General features: G+C 35.1%; 1 protein-coding gene across 4 annotated transcripts in view; it reads left to right on the top strand.

Moving 5' to 3' along the window:
- Positions 1 to 333: 333 nt before the first annotated feature.
- Vps45 (vacuolar protein sorting 45 homolog) overlaps positions 334 to 20,361 on the top strand; it is a 57,756-nt gene continuing 37,728 nt past the window's right edge. Inside the window, exons 1-10 of one of the 4 annotated variants that reach the window (XM_074048219.1) lie at positions 334 to 683; positions 1,278 to 1,412; positions 4,114 to 4,174; positions 7,905 to 7,984; positions 8,954 to 9,022; positions 9,146 to 9,283; positions 9,742 to 9,852; positions 12,202 to 12,336; positions 12,734 to 12,847; positions 13,413 to 13,580. In XM_074048219.1, coding sequence (XP_073904320.1) covers positions 591 to 683; positions 1,278 to 1,412; positions 4,114 to 4,174; positions 7,905 to 7,984; positions 8,954 to 9,022; positions 9,146 to 9,283; positions 9,742 to 9,852; positions 12,202 to 12,336; positions 12,734 to 12,847; positions 13,413 to 13,580 — 1,104 coding nt within the window. In that variant the 5' untranslated portion in view covers positions 334 to 590. Of the gene's footprint in view, positions 684 to 782; positions 919 to 1,277; positions 1,413 to 4,113; positions 4,175 to 7,904; positions 7,985 to 8,953; positions 9,023 to 9,145; positions 9,284 to 9,741; positions 9,853 to 12,201; positions 12,337 to 12,733; positions 12,848 to 13,412; positions 13,581 to 20,361 lie in introns of those variants that run through there. The other 3 variants (XM_020155766.2, XM_074048221.1, XM_074048220.1) reach the window with 3 other exon arrangements.

The raw sequence follows: 20,361 nt of genomic DNA, 5'->3' as shown, positions 1-20,361 counted from the left end.
CTTAAATACTCTCACCCCAATTGACACATGCCTCCTCCCCATTTCGGTCCCTGGCAACCGGTAAAGTTGAAGGCTCCGCGGCGCTAAGCCCCAAAAGGCGAATAGCATTAAACCACTTTCCTTCCCTTCTCCCCTTACAGCCACCCCAGACATCGTCCATGGCAAACAGTGGCCAAGGCCACGCTCAGTCATTCTCGCCTCGGAGCCAGCCTTACACTGCGAGGCGCCATTCTCTCCCCAAGCAGAACAGGCTTCAGGCCGCGGTCAGCGGCCAGGCCTACAAGACAAAAGCCAGGAGGAGTCTGAAGGTGCAGTCTGCCACACATCTCCAGGGGTGAGGTGGGTCGAGAATGGCCCGGGTACTGGACAAGCACTGGGTATCTCAACCTAGTTTTCCCATCCGGCGGTGAGGCTTGGCGTCCCCGGACTCCGCAACGGAACTACAATCCCCAGTACCGTGGCTGCCCGGACTCCCGGAAGTCGAGCACAGGCGGGACGGAAGCAGCAGGGACCCCGCCAACTGGCCGGGGGTTAATTCAACAAGAAAAAGGGGGCGGGAAGAACTGCAGGGCACCTGTCAAGTCGCCACCATGAATGTGGTTTTTGCTGTGAAGCAGTACATTTCCAAAATGATAGAGGACAGCGGGCCCGGTATGAAAGTACTTCTCATGGATAAAGAGACGGTGAGTTTGCTTTTGCTCGGTATTTGTTTGTGGAGGAGCCCTCCCTCCCTTAGAATAGCTGGTCCCATTCCGTTGCAGGATTTAGTGTTTCATTAAGGATAATGACGGTCAGTGCGGTGTGGAACTGAAAAGTTGTAAAAAGCTTTCCCAGTGGGCTTTCGTCTAAATGGCTCTACCCGCTGCTCAGAGACTTCTTGTACCCGAAGCAATGTCTCTGCCAAAAAATCATTAATATGTGAGTCCGAATGCTTGGAAGACTTTGGGATACCCCTGGTATTTGCACTCAACCAGTAAAACTGTTGGGACTCGAGATGACAGGTTGTTTGTTGGCCACAGACTTAAGAAAGGAAAAATAAAAACGCTTTGAGGCAATGGAAAAAATATTTTTAGAAGTTTATGAAAAAGAAAATGAAAAGAGCATGTTTTTCATTCATTCTGGCACATTAGTACCTGTTTTGGGTAGTCAGTAAATGATAATTCATAAGTTAGTATTTAAATTACCCAGCTAAATATTAATGAGAAAAGACTTAAATGTTGATGCTGTTTTTACTATTCTGAACTAGCATGATCTTAGTCAATTCTTTTTCTTTACAGACTGGCATAGTGAGTATGGTATACACACAGTCAGAGATTCTTCAGAAGGAAGTGTACCTCTTTGAACGCATAGATTCACAAAATCGAGAGATCATGAAACACCTGAAGGCAATTTGTTTTCTTCGCCCTACAAAGGTACTACATTAACTGAGCTGCCATCTGCCCAGGCAAATGCAGAACACTCTAACCTGAAAGCATTAAGAAGGCAAAATAAATTATTGTCATTTGTTGCATCATAATTATCCTGGTTTGTCAGTTATAACCTTTATTCTCCTTGCTATAGCTCAGTTCACCCCTTATAACCAGTTTTTCCTTCAAGAGAGTTTTTTTTTAGGTTCACAGCCATTCGCAAAGCCACTAACTACTCTAGTAGAGACCTGCATTACTTTATTCCTGTATTAACTGCCATATCTATTACTGAACACCATTTCTACTTAATCTTACAGAAAGCTGTTAGTATTTTGAACCTTTTCCATTTTATTTATATCTATGCTTAGGAACACGTAATGGTTCAATTTTACTTCCATGATTAAACCTATTATTTAGTGGCTTAGCAGTCAAAGGCCTCTTTTGCAGGATTGGTCTTCCCTTACATATCCAGCCTTCCTGTGTCCCTATTCTGCTCTCCACTACAGGCCTCTTTATCATCCCTCTACATGCTCATTCCTATCCCTCATTTGTTCTCATCCCCTATTAAAGTTTCTTCATCCCTTTGTCAGTTTTTGTTCTTCTAAATCTAGCTTGAGTATCTCCTTTAAAAATCCTTTGCTATTTCAATCTTATTTTGTATACTCTCATTTCATATTCATGTTCTTCAACTCTAACGCACTTTTATCACGCTTATACACTATATATTTCCAAAAATGCAAATGTGATCATGTTACCCCTGCTTGAAATCCTTGAATCATTGTTTATGAATATAGACAAAACTCTTTCCTTGTTACCTTCAAAACCTGAAAGCTCGATGTGATCTAGTTCCTTTTTTGGGGGTTAGTGGGTAGTACTGGGGTTTGAACTGTAGGCCTTTCCCTAGGTAGACACTCTACCTCTTGAGCCATGCCCCCAGTCCTAGTTCCTACCATTTCTCTAGCATCATTACAAACCATTCCCTCTTTTGTACTCTGTACCTTGGCCACCCTAATCTTTCAGTCCACTGTATTTCCCCTTGTTCCATCATGCCACAGGACTTTTGCATGGTCTCCTCTCTCTGCCTAAAACTTCACTTCATTAAGAAAACCTTCCTTGGCTTTGATGAACAGGTCAAACCCCTCTTATAAACACTGAACAATCTTCTTCTTCCTGTCACTTGCCATGGTTGAAGAAATATAGTTTGTTATTGATTAATATTCCATCTCACCTACCAGCAGTAAACTCCATGAGAGCAGAGATTGTATATGTTTTTTCACTATTATGTCCTCAATACTTGCTATATAGAAGATACTCATTAAATAGTTGCTGAATTAATGAATACATGTTGATTCACTTTTGTAGCTCTTAGTCATAAAATTTTGGCTCAAGAAGCATCTAGAGATCATTTAGTTTGTTATTTCCTAACCTTTTTTTTTTAATGAAAGAACCTCTTTCACAGCAATATATACTCTCTTAAACTGTCTTAGGCTTCATTTTGTCATTGTAGCTAACATAACATATTATGAGAAGTAATTTTAGGGGTTTTTTTATTTTTATTTTTTGGTGGTACTGAGTTTTGAACCCAAGGCCTCACGCTTGCCAGGTAAGCACTTAATTTTAGGTTTAAAATATTTGTTGTTAAAAATTATTTATGCCAAGTGTGGTGATACATGTGTATAATCTCAGTACTTGGGAGACTGAGGCAGGAGGATCAGAATTCAAGGTCAGCCTGGGCTATATAGTGACACTCTGTCTCAAAAACAAATTGTCCTTAAGATTATATCATAAAGTTAATTTTTAATGCATCTTAAATCTAAATGAAAATTTGTAAAACTTTTGCCCATGTAATAGGCCATGTGCATTTCCTAAAATGTTTTTAATATGATAAAGAAATATGTTTTCTGTGTGTGTGATGCTGGCAATTAAACCTTGAGTCTTGCATATGCTAGGCAAGCACTTTACAAATTGAGTTACATCTCCAGCCCTGATTTTTTTAAAAAAAAGTTTAAAAAATATTTCATGTTTAGTTTGGGTTACTAATTTATAGAGAAATTCAACCAGTGTTTTAGTATCAAAAACAGATAAGAAATTGTGATCTTCTGTAGTTATAATTCTCATGTTTTGATCATATAAAAAGAACTTATTTTTGCTTCTAACATTCATATTTTATTTTAAAATAATGCAGTTATGGAAAAGGTCTCAGCCTACTGTTTGCAAATACTTCCAAACATTGCAGTTGTGCAAACGCTTAGGTCCCAATAATAAGTAAAAGCCCAAGTGAATATAGCTAGCCATATTTTCTCTTGGATGTTTTTAAAGGGCTACACACATTTTGATGTTCTAAGTAAGAATTTTTATCTCATGAATACAACTTATAGACAAGCATCTTGAGGCAAATTTGCACATTATTATCAATTTTATGTTGTATTTCAGCATGTGTCCTTTATATTTTTTATCTTAATTTGACCAAGAAAATGCAAATAGTTAATATTCAATATTGTATGTATAATAATAAATTATATGTATGATTCTGATCATTATATTTAATGTATTTCTTTTTTGTCCCTGGCCCTTCCTGCCCAACATACACATAATTTTGACCTCAGCATACAGGAGACTCTCAATAATACATCAATCAATGGATGATACTTACTACTTTTTTACTGAAGAAACTCTCCTTATATTTTATTTGTTCTTTATTTTCTAGGAGAATGTGGATTATCTGATTCAGGAGCTCCGAAGACCCAAATATAGTATATATTTTATTTGTAAGTATGTTAGTTCACTTTTTCAATCATATATGTATATCCCAGCTAGTATGTTCCAGTGAGTACTTCGTGTCATCAAATTCATTGAATTCACTATAAAAGTCTGATTTATTTAGCATCCTTTCAAAGTATAAAAAATATTTTGGCCAGAATATAATTTCCATTCATCATTGATTGCTTAAATCAAAAACTTCTAAGTTTTACTTTGCCTTTCAAGATGCTTTTCTAAGTCAAACGATAGAAAGTAGACAAATTTCACATCCCATCTCCACTAAAAAAAAAAAAAGTGTTTACTTATTTCTGTGTTTTACTTATGAATTGAGGCATAGAAGCTGATTTTATTTGGGGTATGGTAATACTTGAGTTTGTTGGAAAAAGAAATTTATATTACATACCATATGGAAACATCCCACTTTTCTTTGTCACTTTTCTGTCATGTATGAAAGTACAAATCTTCAGGTAGTTATTTTCTAGTCTTCATACTTTCTGCTTTGGAAACTGCACCTTTTCTCCTCTAGATGTCATTATTGACCTTTGAAGGATTTGTGTAGCCTATTTGGTAATGTTTCCAAAACCAAGGACCAAACTTAACACTCATTAAGTAGGGCATTTAAGAGGTTTAAAAGCTTTAGAGTTTTAGGATTTAGACTACAGTCTAAGACTACGTATTTTTCTTCAATATATATGACTTCAATAATAATACCCAATATTAACATGTGTAATAAGACAATATTTTTAAAGAGTTGTCTCATTTTATTTTATTTGACCCTTTAAAATACCCCAAATGGCAAAAAGAGGCTATTTTATTAGTTTCTTTTCCTAGTTTTTGTTTGTTTATTTTTGTTTTGTGCAAATAGTCACAGTTTTTCTTTTTCAATTAGACTTTTTTTATTTTTTAAATAGTTGTAGAGTCATATGGTTTGCCCCCTCCAAACTCATGTTGAAATTTAATCCTTATTATGAGATACTAAGAGGTGGGACCTTGAAGAGGTAATTAATGCATTCATATGATTGATGCATTAATACATTATTTTAAGGGTGAGTGTGCTATAAAAGCCAGTTTGACTAGGTTTCCTTGTCCCTCACTATATGATGCCCTTGTCTACCTCAAAACTCTACCAGCAAGAAGGCCCTCACTAGATGCGGCCCATAGACTGGACCAGAACTATAACCCAAAATGAACCTCTTTTTCTCTTTAACTTACCCAGTAGTAGTATTGTGTTATTACCAACAGAAAACAGACTTAAAACACCATGTGGCTGTAAAAAATAATACAGAGGTTCCATACAACTTTTACCAAGTTTCCCCTAATATAGCATCTTACATGACCACAGTACAGTTACCACAACCAGGATACATTCAGGCTACAAAACATTTCTGTCTCCACAAGAATCTCATTGCCCTTCTGTTAACTACATTCTCTTCTCTTCTACCCCAATGTCATCATTAACTCTGGCACCCACTAATCTGTTCTATATTCTAGAATTTTTATAATTTCAAGAATGTTCTATAAGTAGAATCCCACAGTATGTAGCCTTATGGAATTGGCTTTTTTCATTCAGCATAATTCTGTGGAGATCCATTCAGTTTGTGTATATCAGTAGTTCACCTCTTTTTATTGCTGAGTAGTATTCCATTGTATGTTTGTTTAACTATTCACCATTGATGAACATCTAAGTTGTTTCCAGTTTGACCACTATAAATAAAGTCGCTGTAAACATCTCTGTACAGTTTTTTGTGTGAATATAGTCTTCATTTCTTTAAGATAAATAATGTTCAGTAGTGCAAGTTCTGGGTCATAAGGTAGTTGCATGTTTCATGTTTCAAGAAACTGCCAAATGTTTTCCAGAATAACTATACCACTTCACATTTCCACTAGCATGAATGCGTGATCCAGATTTTTTGTATTCTCACAAGCATTTGATGTTGTCTCTATTTTTTTATTTTCACCAATATGATAGGTATGTAGTCATTTCAGTATTTTTAGTCTGATCACAAGCTAGATAAACTGAATGGGGTCTTGTGGTCAAAGACCCATCTGTCCTCTAAAAAGAGTTCTTTCATGTAGCAGTGAAGATTAACACAGATAACCTAGTATTTACTCATCTAGTTCTGGAGATTGTTTGATTTGGGCTATAATTCTATGAAGAAGAAGAAAAAATTATTTAGTACTAAAGCCTATGAAAGGACTGTTGAAATTTCTGAGGTGGGGCAATCAGTTTCAAAATTTTACTTGTTGAAGTTAACTAAAATAGATTTGTAGATAGGAATTTTATTCATTACAAACTTTCAGCACAATTTATATTAGCACTAAACTGACCTGTTCATCTCATTTTTGATAATTTTATTTTTGTATATTTTTAGGTCTACTAAATCTCTTATCTAACAAACCCCTCCTTTTATTAAAAAACTTTTATTGTGGAAAATTTCAAATGTATACAAAAGAAAAATAGTATAATAAATTCCAGTGTGCTCATCACCCAACTTCAATAATTATTGAACAGTGCCCAATCTTGTTTTAGCTATGCTACCACCTTATTACACACCGATATTATTTCGAAGCAAATATAAGAAATCATATAATGTCATCCATAAGAATTTCAACATGCATCTCTAAAAGATACAGACTCGTTATTACATCCAAATAAAAATTAAAAATTCCTTACTATTTTCAAATATTCCTTCAGTATTCAAATTTCAAATTCTATTGCATCTTTTCTTCATTGATTTTTTGAATCATGATCAAAATATGGTCCATACATTGTTATTGGCCCATATGCCATACAATTTAATTTATTGAAGAAGCTATTTAAGTGTTCCATAGCCTGGATCTTCCTGATTACATCACCATGGAGGTAGTTTTACATGTTCCTTACAGTTTAAAATGTTTCTCTGTCCTTGTACCTGTAAATTCATAGATGGATGTAGAGCTAAAAGTCAGATTAAGTTTGAATTTCTTTCTTTGGCAAGAATACTTAATAGGCTATATTGTATTATTTCATTGGTTGTTTCTTCTTGTGATATTAGTAGCTGTTGATGCTCTGTGTTTACAGGTCTCTCTATTGATTCACTAGAGGTGAGAAAAATGATGATATTCTAATTCTGTCATTAACATTCATTCTTCTTTGTTCTTTGTTTTTGTGGGGGGGGGTTGTTGTTGTTGAGACAGAATCTTGATGTGTAGCCCAGGCTGGCCTGGAACTCACTATCCTCCTGCTTCAGCCTCACCAGTGCTGGGATTATAGGCATGCACCACCATGCCTGGCTTTCTTCTTTTTTTTTTAGATGAAATCTTTTTATAAAGAAAATGTTCCAAGAATTGGAGATGTAGCAGTATGATTGAGTGCTTGCCTAGCATGGGCAAGACCCTGGGTTTAAACCCCAACACTGAAGAAAAAAAATAAGAAAAATTTCCCCTCATCTACTGTTCGGTACAATTTACAAATAAAAGAAAGGAGAAAAAGCTTCCTTCGTAACCTTGCTTTGCTATTATCAATGTAATGACTTGGTTCCCTAGGTCTCCAATGGTGGTTTTTTTTTTTTTTGTATTATTATTAATTTACGGATTTAAACATATTTGTGCTACTCATTACAATTTGAAATATGTGACTTTGGCATATGTGTACTAAACTTTGCTGACTCATTAAGTTTTAACTGTCAGGCCTATTTATGTCTATTTGCCGCAGATGTAATCTCTTTTGAGTCAAATGCAGTCATGTGTCTGTTTCAGATTTCAGTAACGTGATCAGCAAGAGTGATGTGAAGTCATTGGCTGAAGCAGATGAACAGGAAGTTGTGGCTGAGGTTCAGGTAACATGTTGGTCCTATAACACATCTCTTATATCAGCTTTAGAAGATTTTAATATAAAAATGAGGAAGCTGCTTTCTCAAAAGAAGGGGGTAATTGATCAGACAAAATCAATATGCATCGCTACTTATATTTAGGAAGTTCGGAAAACATATCAAATTGTGTTGGGAAGAAGAGTTGGCTGATGAACTGGTAGGAAGGACTTGACAGGGTTGGGACAGGCGGGTTTGTCCTATGTTAGTTTTATGAGTTACACCGTAAGAATGTTCATCAATGGAACTATGTCTCATTGGGATAATAGGAAGCAAAGGTTGTAAATGAGGTTTCATAAAGTTACTGTTTGTTGTTTTCATGCTTTGGGAGGTAGTAAGCAGACTTTTGTCATTGGGTTAAAATTTAGAAACTCCTAAACATTTATTCAGCATGCTATATATAGTATATCACATTAGGACATACTATGTTACCTTTTCCTTCTTGAATACTTTAGTGTTCTTGAATACATTTATCACAGACACTTGATACATTTGAAAAATATTGTCTTCACAGGCAGCAAATAAAATAGTTTTGAATTTTTCAGAAGGATGTACTAGATGACAAAAGGATAAAAAAAGAATGACCTTTTAAAAATCATATTCTCTCATGAGAATACAAAGTTCTTTTTTATCTGCATATAATATAACATTGTGTATCCTATATTAATGTTTTATTTTTACTAATTGGTAAATGCATAGAGGTCTCCAGAAATGTAATGTGCTTACCTCTGCAATTTTGTTTTTTAGAAGATTTATCATTACTGCTGGTGTTTTATAGTTATTTTAATTCCCCCACACTATTATTTGAAAGTTTTGCATCTTTTTTACACTGATATGTTACCATCTGATTTTGTCATATAGCATTATATAACATGAAAATATTTCTGCTTGATACAATTGGAGTTCCTAGAAAGACTGATTGTGGTACTTTATTTGCAGGAATTTTATGGTGATTACATTGCTGTGAATCCACATTTGTTTTCCCTCAATATTTTGGGTTGCTGCCAGGTATGGAAGGAAAGGATTTTAAAAAATAAGTTAATTCATCAGGTGGGAATTAATTCAGCAAGTAATTGGACAGATAAGAAAGAATTCAGATATTTTCTTTGAACATATATTTTTAACAAAAAGGGTCGAAATTGGGATCCAGTCCAGCTCTCCAGAACAACTCAAGGACTGACAGCTCTTCTTTTATCTCTGAAGAAATGTCCCATGATTCGTTATCAGCTTTCATCAGAGGCAGCAAAGAGACTTGCAGAATGTGTTAAGGTATGGCATTTCCTGTCCCTGACTCCAAAACAGTCTGTTCATGTCCCTATCATATTTCAGAAACTATCAGGAATATTTTCTCTACAACCAAGGAGTTGATTTGTTAGGTTTACCTGCAAAGAAGCAGGTCTATATAATTCAAAAGAAAAAAAGCAACAAATTAGAGCCAAGACTCTTAGGTTTAACCTAAGAAACATACACATGCTATTTAACTTTTTTTTTAACAAAAGTGTTGTTTGTTTTTTAATTTAATAGTTAAGCCACATGTAAAGTAGGGTTTCAAGTCCTAAACTTTTAAATAGTACACTATAAAACTCTGTAAAACTTTTGAATCCTTTTATGGAAAGCCTACAAGGGTGCAAATAACTGCTTAAATGTGTTTTTTATTAACTTCCTATTTTAATCATCTCTATATGCAACTAATTAGTTAACCAAACCATTTTCACTCTTATCTACAGCAAGTGATAACTAAAGAATATGAACTGTTTGAGTTCCGGCGGACAGAGGTTCCTCCATTACTACTTATTTTAGATCGCTGCGATGATGCCATCACCCCATTGCTCAACCAGGTACAGAGCCCTTTCTTAGCATAAAGAAGAATGACTTTTAAGTGATGTTCATCAAAATACAGATATAGAAGTAACAACATGGTTCATTCTATTTACCTCTTTATTTTTATCCATTTTTGTTTTTTGCCTTGTATTTCCTTGTGTTTTAGCCATCACTACATTTCTAGCTACAGTCATTGTTAACTCCTTCTTCTGCCTTATCCTAACTATCCCTTTCTGCACAGCTCCTACTCCTAATCAAGGCAACTTCTAAACTGTGAGTTCTAATTTCCAGTGTTTCCTGTTTGCTCTTTTGCAGTCTTACTGTTTATTGCCTTGATGTAGACCCTGATCTCTTGCAGAAATAGTAATCTATTTGGATCCTTACTTTTAATTTCTTTTCACTAATGTATTCTACAAACCTAATGTTGTTAAATTACTTTTCCTAAAGTACTACTCTAATTCTATTATTCCTGTCTTAAAAAATCTTTTTTGGTTCCCATTTGCCTACTGGGTTAAAAATAAACTCCTCAATTTGGCATCCAGGAACCTTCACAGTGTGTTCCAAATCCCATACAAAACCTACAGCTCACTGCTGCATAGATGCCACATGGTTTCTTGCCATCATGCTTTTACTCTGACCATTTTCTAAACTCTGAAAAGTTTGGAATATTTTCTCTTACCATCTTTCAGCTATCAAAATACTTCTCCTTAAAACCACCCAACAGTGTTGAGGGTGTGGCTCAAGTTGTAGTGTACCTGCCTAGCAAAGTGCAAGGTCCTGAGTTCAATCCCCAGAACTGCCAAAATAAAAGATTAAAAAAGGACACTTAAAAAACCATATAACATATCCTTGGAGACTATTCTTTCAGTCAGACATGTTCTTTTTCCCTAAAATCATTGTAGAAATGTATGTCTCTATTGAATCTCCTACTGCACTTGCCAAGTTGTACCTTTGGTTGTTTTCACCCTCTTGTAGGTTATACATTCCTTTAAGACATCTGTGCCTCACCAGTATGTATTCTCCTGCAAGTATAAGTGCAGTTCCTTGCACATAGTAGGTGTTCTATTAATAGTGACTTTGGATTTATAGGAAAGTCATAATCTATGTTTCTATTTCTTCCCAGCTTATACTAATGTTAAAATGCTAAGGAAAATCTGTGACTGTGGAATAAAACTTCTTTATAGAATATGGCAACCCTGTATTCTTAAAATAAAGCAATATATGTTCACTAAAGAGACTTTTGATATTATAAAAAGGTAGAAAGAAGAATAATTGCCTATAATTCTGTCTCCCAAAGAAACACAACTGTTCATTCAATAAATTTCACTAACGACATGTTATGTGCCATGTATTGAACAACGTACTGGAGATAGGTTAAAAATAGTCTCTGCCCTCAAAGAGAGCTCATGGTCCAATAAGGAGAGAAGAAAACAGATAATTTTAATTATAGAGTAAGTGCTGTGGTAGAAGCATAAAACTTTTTGTACTTCATTTAAATGCCCTAATGGAACTTGCTTTTTCAAGGATTCCTTTGACAAGTCTTTTAGGAAATAAAGCATCTTCATTTGCTTTTTAAATTATTTCTTAATAAATTTAGTTTCTTTAAGATAAAATATATGCATATAAATGTCTCTAGCATTTGGATTCTAGATTTAGAGGGTAATTTGCTGGAAAATACTTAGCTTTGTATAATGGACCTGTGACTAACGGTAATCCATTCTCTATGAATGGTAACAAGGCAGAATTCGGGGATTGCTTTTTTTTCAGTTTTACCAAATAAATTTACATTTTTTTTTAAAGATTGGAAACAAATCCCTCTTCACAATTCATACTAGGTAGAACTATAAAATAAAATGTGTTCAGAGGCAAGTTTCTGAATATGCTAGTGTTTTGATTAACTCACAAGGTTTTTTCTGATAATATTAGTGTTCCTAGGATAAATATAGCAAGAACACACTTCTCATGCTGCAGAAAACCACAGAAGCATACAGGAAATGGTACAGCTTGTAACTGCAGTACCAATATAGCCCTATCTGTGAAGCCAAAAATATACTTTTAATTCACAGGCAAAAATCAGAGCTAATGATAGACCTAATTTGTTTTCTTTCTATCAAGAAGATTCATCTTGCTGCCCATCTTTTAAAAGTGTAAAATCTAAAAGTATTTTGACTTTTGGGTATTTAACCAATTAAAATAACAACCTTATTACTTACTACAGCACAAAGAATTAATAAAATTTGAACTAAATAGAGAATCTTCATGTAAAGCAGACTAACATTAGAGTGTTACCAATTTTTATTTGTTTTCCTGAACATTTACTATTTCATGTTTGGTCAGTTACCACCTTTTTTGTTATAATTATTTAGTGGACATATCAGGCCATGGTCCATGAACTACTGGGCATAAACAACAATCGGATTGATCTTTCCAGAGTGCCGGGAATCAGTAAAGACTTAAGAGAGGTGGTCCTATCTGCTGAAAATGATGAATTCTACGCTAACGTACGTGGTCTTAAATTTTTAGAATTTAAAATTTTAGTTGCATAATTCTTTTTATGTAAGAAGGTCAATATTGGCTTGAGATTTCATGTGAAAGGTTGATAAGAGGCATCCTATAAATTGGCTATATCTCAAGTAAAGCAAAAGACTTGGATTCTGACCCTTTAACATTTTTTTCTTCATAGAGATCACATAGTTATTTACTTCCCTCCCTTCCAGTAACTCTTTGTGAGAATAATAATGGTATTCATTGCTAGTGTCTTGGCTAACACCCAAATTTGGTAATTAAAATGGAATTTGCCCTTCAATTCCATGTTCAAGATTCTTTTCAGTTCTTCTTTTAAATTGTCTGAGAGTTAGACTAGTTGATGAACTGTACTTCCAACTTCCTTTTCCACAGAACATGTACCTGAACTTTGCTGAGATTGGTAGCAATATAAAGAATCTCATGGAAGACTTTCAGAAGAGGAAACCAAAGGAACAGCAAAAACTAGAATCAATTGCAGATATGAAGGTAAATCAAACAATACACAAGTGACTTATATATGAGACTTTGGAGCTTCTCATATAAGCAATATTTCTAGAATATTTTCTAGAATATTCTGGATCTGATTTCTACTTTGATTCACTTTGTCTTGAGACATTTTCTGTAACATCTCCTCTTTAATAAACAATGCAGTGAAAAATTCTCTAAAAAATAACTAAAGCAGGGTAGGGGAGAGGGAGGAGGCAGGGGCCTGGTAGGAGAGATGGCCCAAATAATGTATGTACATATGAATAAATGAATAAACAATAAAAAAATAACTAAAGCAAGAAGAAATAATGGCTTAAGTGGTAGAGCATCTGCCTAGCAAACATGAGGCCCTGAGTTCAAACCCCAGTACTGAGGGGAAAAACAAAAAATATGACTCAGTTTATTGATACAGACTTAAGTATAGCAAAATGCCATGTGATTGAGAGTTGTAGATGCCTTAGTCTGGGCAGAAAAACAACTCCTGCTTTTTAAAATGACGTCTTCATACATGCCTATCCTCAGTTAAAAAGTAACACAATTTTCCACTGATGTATTTTCCATGCAGGCCTTTGTTGAGAATTATCCACAGTTCAAGAAGATGTCTGGGACTGTATCAAAGCATGTGACAGTGGTTGGAGAATTGTCTCGGTTGGTCAGTGAGCGGAATCTGCTGGAAGTTTCAGAGGTTGAACAAGAACTGGCCTGTCAAAATGACCATTCTAGTGCTCTCCAGGTCAGTCCAATTTGCTGAGCACCTTCTATGTATAAGGCATTGTGCCAGGCAGAGCAAGAGATGCAAAGGCAAGTAATCCTTCTTCACCAACATAGAATTTAGTTTAATAAGGAATTGAGACAAGAACACAAGTAAACATCATTTAAAATGGATATATAATAAGAGCCACAGAAGTATCACATGCAGTCCCCAAGGGATCAGTCACTTAATCATTTGTAAGGGTAGCCTGGTTTACTAGAAAGAGCATTAGGCCAGAATCAGAAGATCTTGATTTTTGGTGCTTAGCTTACTACTTACTGACTTTGTGACCTAGAGCTGTTGACTTAATCTCTGAGCCACTTTCCACATTTGTAAAATAGGTTTAATAATACTTACCTCACAGGGTTATTAGGAAGACTTTTAAAGATAAAATGCACATTAAAATGCATTATCTAACTTTTTTTTTTAGTTATTGAAGATTGCTTTTTATCTGCAAACAAATGAATGCCTGTTCATGTACATTCTGTTATGGCAATCTGGGAGTACAAACATGAATAAGATACCATACTTTTCCTCAGTGTGTCCACATTGTAGAAAGGGAAAAGAAGCTGGGCACCAGAGGCTCATGCCTGTAATCCTAGCTCCTCAGGAGGTAGAGATCAGGAGGATCACGGTTCGAAGTCAGCCCAGGCAAATAGTTCACAAGACCCCATCTCAAAAAAACCCATCACAAAAAAGGGCTGGTGGAGTGGCTCAAGGTGTAGGCCCTGAGTTCAAACCACAGTACCACCAAAAAAAGAGAGAGAAAAAGAAATTATTAGGAATTATAATAAAATGCAATAAATGCTATAGTCAAGGTATTCACCAGGGAATATCGAAATAGAGGAAGAACAACTGATTTCCCCAATGATGAGGCTTCTTAAAGTTTCTTAGAGAAGTTGACATGAAAATTGGGTCTGGACAGATAAATAAGCAGAGAAAAAAAGGAGTATTCTCACTCTGAGAAAATGCAGGCATGGAGGTGTTCTGTGTAGTTTTATATATAGATACTAAGTTCCATGTAGGTAGTGCAGGGTACAATCTGAGGAGTGATTTTAGATCAACTAGAAGGATAAATTGGGACTAGGTTATGGCCACTGAAAGGAAGTTGGGCTTTAATCTTAAAATGATGGAAGCTACCAGAGGATTTTAGAAGAAAAGTGACATAATTAGGGCCTTCCTCAAGAAATTTATAGTCCAGTTAGAGATGAAGCTAAAACACAAGAAAAAATTCGATGATATTTCAAGACAATATTTAACTGAGTCACGCTGGGCACAGTAGCTCACGCCTGTAATCCTAGCTAATCCAGAGGCAGATATCAGGAGGATCACAGTTCAAGGTCAGCCCAAGCAAAACGTTCAGGAGACCCCATCTTGACCAATATAAAGCAGGTTGTGGTGGCATATGCCTGTTATTCCAGCTACATGGGAAGCATAAATAGGAGAATCATAGTCTAGGCAAATCAGGCATAAAAAAACATGACACTCTATTCAAAAAATAACTAAAGCAAAAAAAAACTAGATGAGTGGCTCAAGTGGTAGAACACCTGCCTAGCAAGTGCAAGGTCCTGAGTTCAAAAATAAATATATATGTGTGTGTGTCAAAATTGAGGTTACTAGTGATAGTTTCTTAGAAAAGACAATATTAAGATAGGCAATAAAGAATGAATAGACTATGATATATTGTAATAACGTTTATAAATGTCACAATGTACCCCCAGTGTAACAATAATATGACAAAAAAGTATAAAAATGAATAGAATTTAGAGAGGAATTTCAATCAAGAATAATAGCAAAAGCAAAGATGTGTAAGTATGCAGGAAATAATAAACTTTGACTTCTTGATCAAAGTGCGTATGGAATAAAATGGAAGTTAAAATCGAATTGGTTTAAAAAAAAAGAACCAGTATAGGAAGAAGCTTGTGAGAGAAATTTGTACTTGCTGAGACAGGCAAAGAGATCCAGTGTAGGATCTTATTTAGCAAGTTAATGTTATGAAAGCAGTATTTTAGGAAATTTAATCTAGTAAGGATGTATTAGAGGTGAAAAAACTGAAGTCAGATGGGCTTGTAGACCTACAGTGATATAGTAAGGGACAAATCTGGGACACATTGAGAAGAGAAAAAAGAATCGAGTGACAAATTGGATATAAGAATAAAAGAACAAATCAGAGGTAATTAATTCCAAGGTTCCTGAGAAAGGACAAAATCATTCTGTCAAAATGACAACAAAAAAAAAATGACTTATTTGTCAAAGACACTACTGACAAATAAGTGATTTAGGAAAAAGTCCTTGGGGAGTTAATCATTTCTAAGTCACTTACAAGATACACATTAATAGGATCCCAATATTCTAAAACTTCATTTCTTTCTTTCTTTCTCTTTTTCTTTCTTTTTTTCTTTTCTCTCTTTTCTTTCTTTCCTGTAGTTCCACTTTATTTTATAATATAATGCCAACCTGGTATGTTGGAAACAGCATAGGCTTTGGAACCAAATTGTCCTGGCTTATATCCTCTCTCTACTTTCCAAAGTTCCTTTGGGAAAATTACCTTCTTTGCCTATGTGTCAGGGATAGTGATTTCGAATTTTCACATTGTTACTAGGATTCAACATGATATATAAAATGCTTCACATATGATAGATGCTTTGTAAATGTTGCTTCCCTTTCCTTAAGTGTAATTTTTTTTATACATTGATATAACCAAAAGAAAGTGATCTACATATGGATGCTCTATTATAACAAGGTCTTTACTATAATTTACAGGGTTTTGTTGTTGTTGTTTTGGTTTGGTTTGCGTTTGGTATGGTTTGTTGTCCCCACACCACCACCATCTTTTGTTATTTGAGACAGACTCTTGCTGTGTAACCCAAGCTGACCTCTTAACTATTGAGCTTTCTGTTTCAGCCTCCCAAGTGCTGGGATTCATAGGCATGTGCCATCATGCCCACAACAGTTTTTGTTTTTAATTTTTAAAATATTTACAAAAATTTCCTCTGAAAACACCACCACTTTGATTATGAAAATACTATTTGCTTTATATTTGTGTAATATGTTCTTCCTCACTATTTTAATTTTGCCCGTTTCCCTAAATCTTTGCAAAGAACTCTGTTTTTTAGATTGACTTTATTTTTTAAGTGTATTAACTTCTACTTCTTAAATAGATAATATAAGGATTTGGTGAAAGAAGTGTATAGTAAAAACTGAGTCTGTTATTCCATACATGTGCAAGGCTCTGTATGTGTTTGTTTCTTTTTTTAATTCAACTGATACCATACTATACACAGAGTTCTGCATTTGTTTTCTCATTTAACCATATGTCAGTGACTATTTCAGATCAAACCCTAAAGATTCACTTTTAATTGCTAAATATAATCCTTTGTAAAGATGTATAATAATCTATTTAACTTAGCCAACTTACTTTAAACAACCTTCCTAATAATAGTTTATTGTTTTGTGGGCCTATTAGAAGTGTTTCTCTATCTCAATAAAATGTTTTCTGCCTCTTATTAAATAAAAACAAAATTTTGTCCTATAACTAAATTTAAATTTCCTTATATTTCTTTATCATTTGGTTTTTTTCCTTCAACACAATAGAACCAAACTTAATCACTATCCAGTTTTTAGTATCTTTATTTGTATCTCTCTATTGTATGGAAATCAACTGGAAAAAGTTATCCTAATTCTTTGCCTATAACTTTGGTTTTTGTTCACTTTAAAAGTAGTTACTGCACTGGGGCTGGAACTCAGTGATAGAGCTTGCCTAGTAAGGCACAAGGCTCCAGGTTTGATCTCCAGCACCACAAGTAATAATAACATAATAATAATAATAATAATAATAATAATGTGAATACTTCAAAATATGAACTATATTGGTGATCGCTTAATATTTTTCACACTTTTTTGAAGGTTTTCTTGTCTAGGGTATTGGGCTTTACCGTGAACAGTAGACTTGAATTCCTCCACCATAACAGATTCTTTGGTAACATGATTTAAATACTCCATAAAGGGAACTTTTGTTTGACAGTGGGTAGATGCCAGGGGCATAACCCCTAAATGGATTATAACATTCCTTGGCTTGACCTTAGACAATAATACGTCATAAAGCAATGAATTTAGGTTTTTGAATAAAGATGGGGTTTGCTCTATTGAATAGTAAATAAATGTATCATGGTAAGGAATGCACATATATTGCATGTTTAAAAGATAAACTATAAATTTCTGCCACTTCTAACCAGTTATCCTACAGATTAACAAAAATTTGATTCTAAAGAGAATTTCACTAGAACCAGCTTGCAGTGTACTACCATTGATGCCCATATCCTCAAGAGATCAATTTGATTAGTACTGAAGATTTTTCATAACATGAAAAGAAACAGCTTTAGAAAGTAAGCAATCTCCATGTCCCCGTAGTCACATTATAGCTTTTCATTTGAAAGAAGGAACCACTCTATTCTATATCCTTCTTTCTTGACCTTGGATTAAAAAAAAACCAAAAAACCTCATACTGTTAATGACACATAGTAGAGAAATAAAAATAATAAATATTTGTTTAAAAAATGAAGAGAAACAGACCTATTTGAAGCAACTTAGAATAGTAGCTAAGAGCTTGGACCTTTGATGGCTTAGGTTTGAAAATGATTCTTAACCATTCTAAATCCCAGCGTGTCTGTCTATAGAAACAGTGAAAATCACAGTACTTACTTCAGAGATTATGGTAATGATACAATACACGTAAAGCACTTAATATGGTACCAGATACTTATAACTTTCAACAAATATTAACTATCACCATCATGCATGTTATTATTTGGTGGTACATTCTATTTTTTTTTTTTTTTGGCAGTATTGGGGTTTGAGCTCGGCTTCCCACTTTCTAGGCAGGCACTCTACCACTTGAGCCACTCTGCCAGCCCTCTATTTTCTTTATGACATCCAAGACTTGTTTTTTAGTCCACAAATGACTTTGGTTCTCTTCCTGATTTCAGAAAATTTTTTCTCATTAAACTCACAAGAAAATTTCTTAGGATACATTGGACTATTTCAGTTTGACCCATTAAGAGTAAAAATGTAAGACCAGGTATGGTGGTAGACACCCATGATCCCAGCACTAGGGAGGTAGAGGCAGGAGGACTGAGAGTTGGAGGCCAGCCTGGGGCTGCATAGTGAGACTCTGTCTCAGAAAACAAAACAAAACAAAAACACAAACAATAAAGAGTAAAAATGATCATTTGTTTTTTCTCTAAGCCACCATTTAGCCAGAATTTCAAGAACAATGTTTTATTTTTTTTTTCATTTTTTTTTATTATTCATATGTGCATACAAGGCTTGGGTCATTTCTCCCCACTGCCCCCACCCCCTCCCTTACCACCCACTCCACCCCCTCCCTCTCCGCCCCCTCAATACCCAGCAGAAACTATTTTGCCCTTATTTCTAATTTTGTTGTAGAGAGAGTATAAGCAATAATAGGAAGGAACAAGGGTTTTTGCTGGTTGAGATAAGGATAGCTATACAGGGCATTGACTCACATTGATTTCCTGTGCATGGGTGTTACCTTCTAGGTTAATTCTTTTTGATCTAACCTTTTCTCTAGTACCTGTTCCCCTTTTCCTATTGGCCTCAGTTGCTTTAAGGTATCTGCTTTAGTTTCTCTGCGTTAAGGGCAACAAATGCTAGCTAGTTTTTTAGGTGTCTTACCTATCCTCACCCCTCCCTTGTGTGCTCTCGCTTTTAGCATGTGCTCATAGTCCAATCCCCTTGTTGTGTTTGCCCTTGATCTAATGTCCACATATGAGGGAGAACATACGATTTTTGGTCTTTTGGGCCAGGCTAACCTCACTCAGAATGATGTTCTCCAATTCCATCCATTTACCAGCGAATGATAACATTTCATTCTTCTTCATGGCTGCATAAAATTCCATTGTGTATAGATACCACATTTTCTTAATCCATTCATCAGTGCTGGGGCATCTTGGCTGTTTCCATAACTTGGCTATTGTGAATAGTGCCGCAATAAACATGGATGTGCAGGTGCTTCTGGAGTAACAGTCTTTTGGGTATATCCCCAAGAGTGGTATTGCTGGATCAAATGGTAGATCGATGTCCAGCTTTTTAAGTAGCCTCCAAATTTTTTTCCAGAGTGGTTGTACTAGTCTACATTCCCACCAACAGTGTAAGAGTGTTCCTTTTTCCCCCCGCATCCTCACCAACACCTGTTGTTGGTGGTGTTGCTGATGATGGCTATTCTAACAGGGGTGAGGTGGAATCTTAGCGTGGTTTTAATTTGCATTTCCTTTATTGCTAGAGATGGTGAGCATTTTTTCATGTGTTTTCTGGCCATTTGAATTTCTTCTTTTGAGAAAGTTCTGTTTAGTTCACGTGCCCATTTCTTTATTGGTTCATTAGTTTTGGGAGAATTTAGTTTTTTAAGTTCCCTGTATATTCTGGTTATCAGTCCTTTGTCTGATGTATAGTTGGCAAATATTTTCTCCCACTCTGTAGGTGTTCTCTTCAGTTTAGAGACCATTTCTTTTGATGAACAGAAGCTTTTTAGTTTTATGAGGTCCCATTTATCTATGCTATCTCTTAGTTGCTGTGCTGCTGGGGTTTCATTGAGAAAGTTCTTACCTATACCTACTAACTCCAGAGTATTTCCTACTCTTTCTTTTATCAACTTAAGAGTTTGGGGTCTGATATTAAGATCCTTGATCCATTTTGAGTTAATATTGGTATAGCGTGATATACATGGATCTAGTTTCAGTTTTTT

This window comes from Castor canadensis, chromosome 11, assembly GCF_047511655.1.
Source record: "Castor canadensis chromosome 11, mCasCan1.hap1v2, whole genome shotgun sequence".
In the NCBI taxonomy this organism is placed as follows: domain Eukaryota; kingdom Metazoa; phylum Chordata; class Mammalia; order Rodentia; family Castoridae; genus Castor; species Castor canadensis.
Note: the sequence above shows the minus strand (reverse complement) of the source record. Positions and strands in the feature narration are given on the sequence as shown.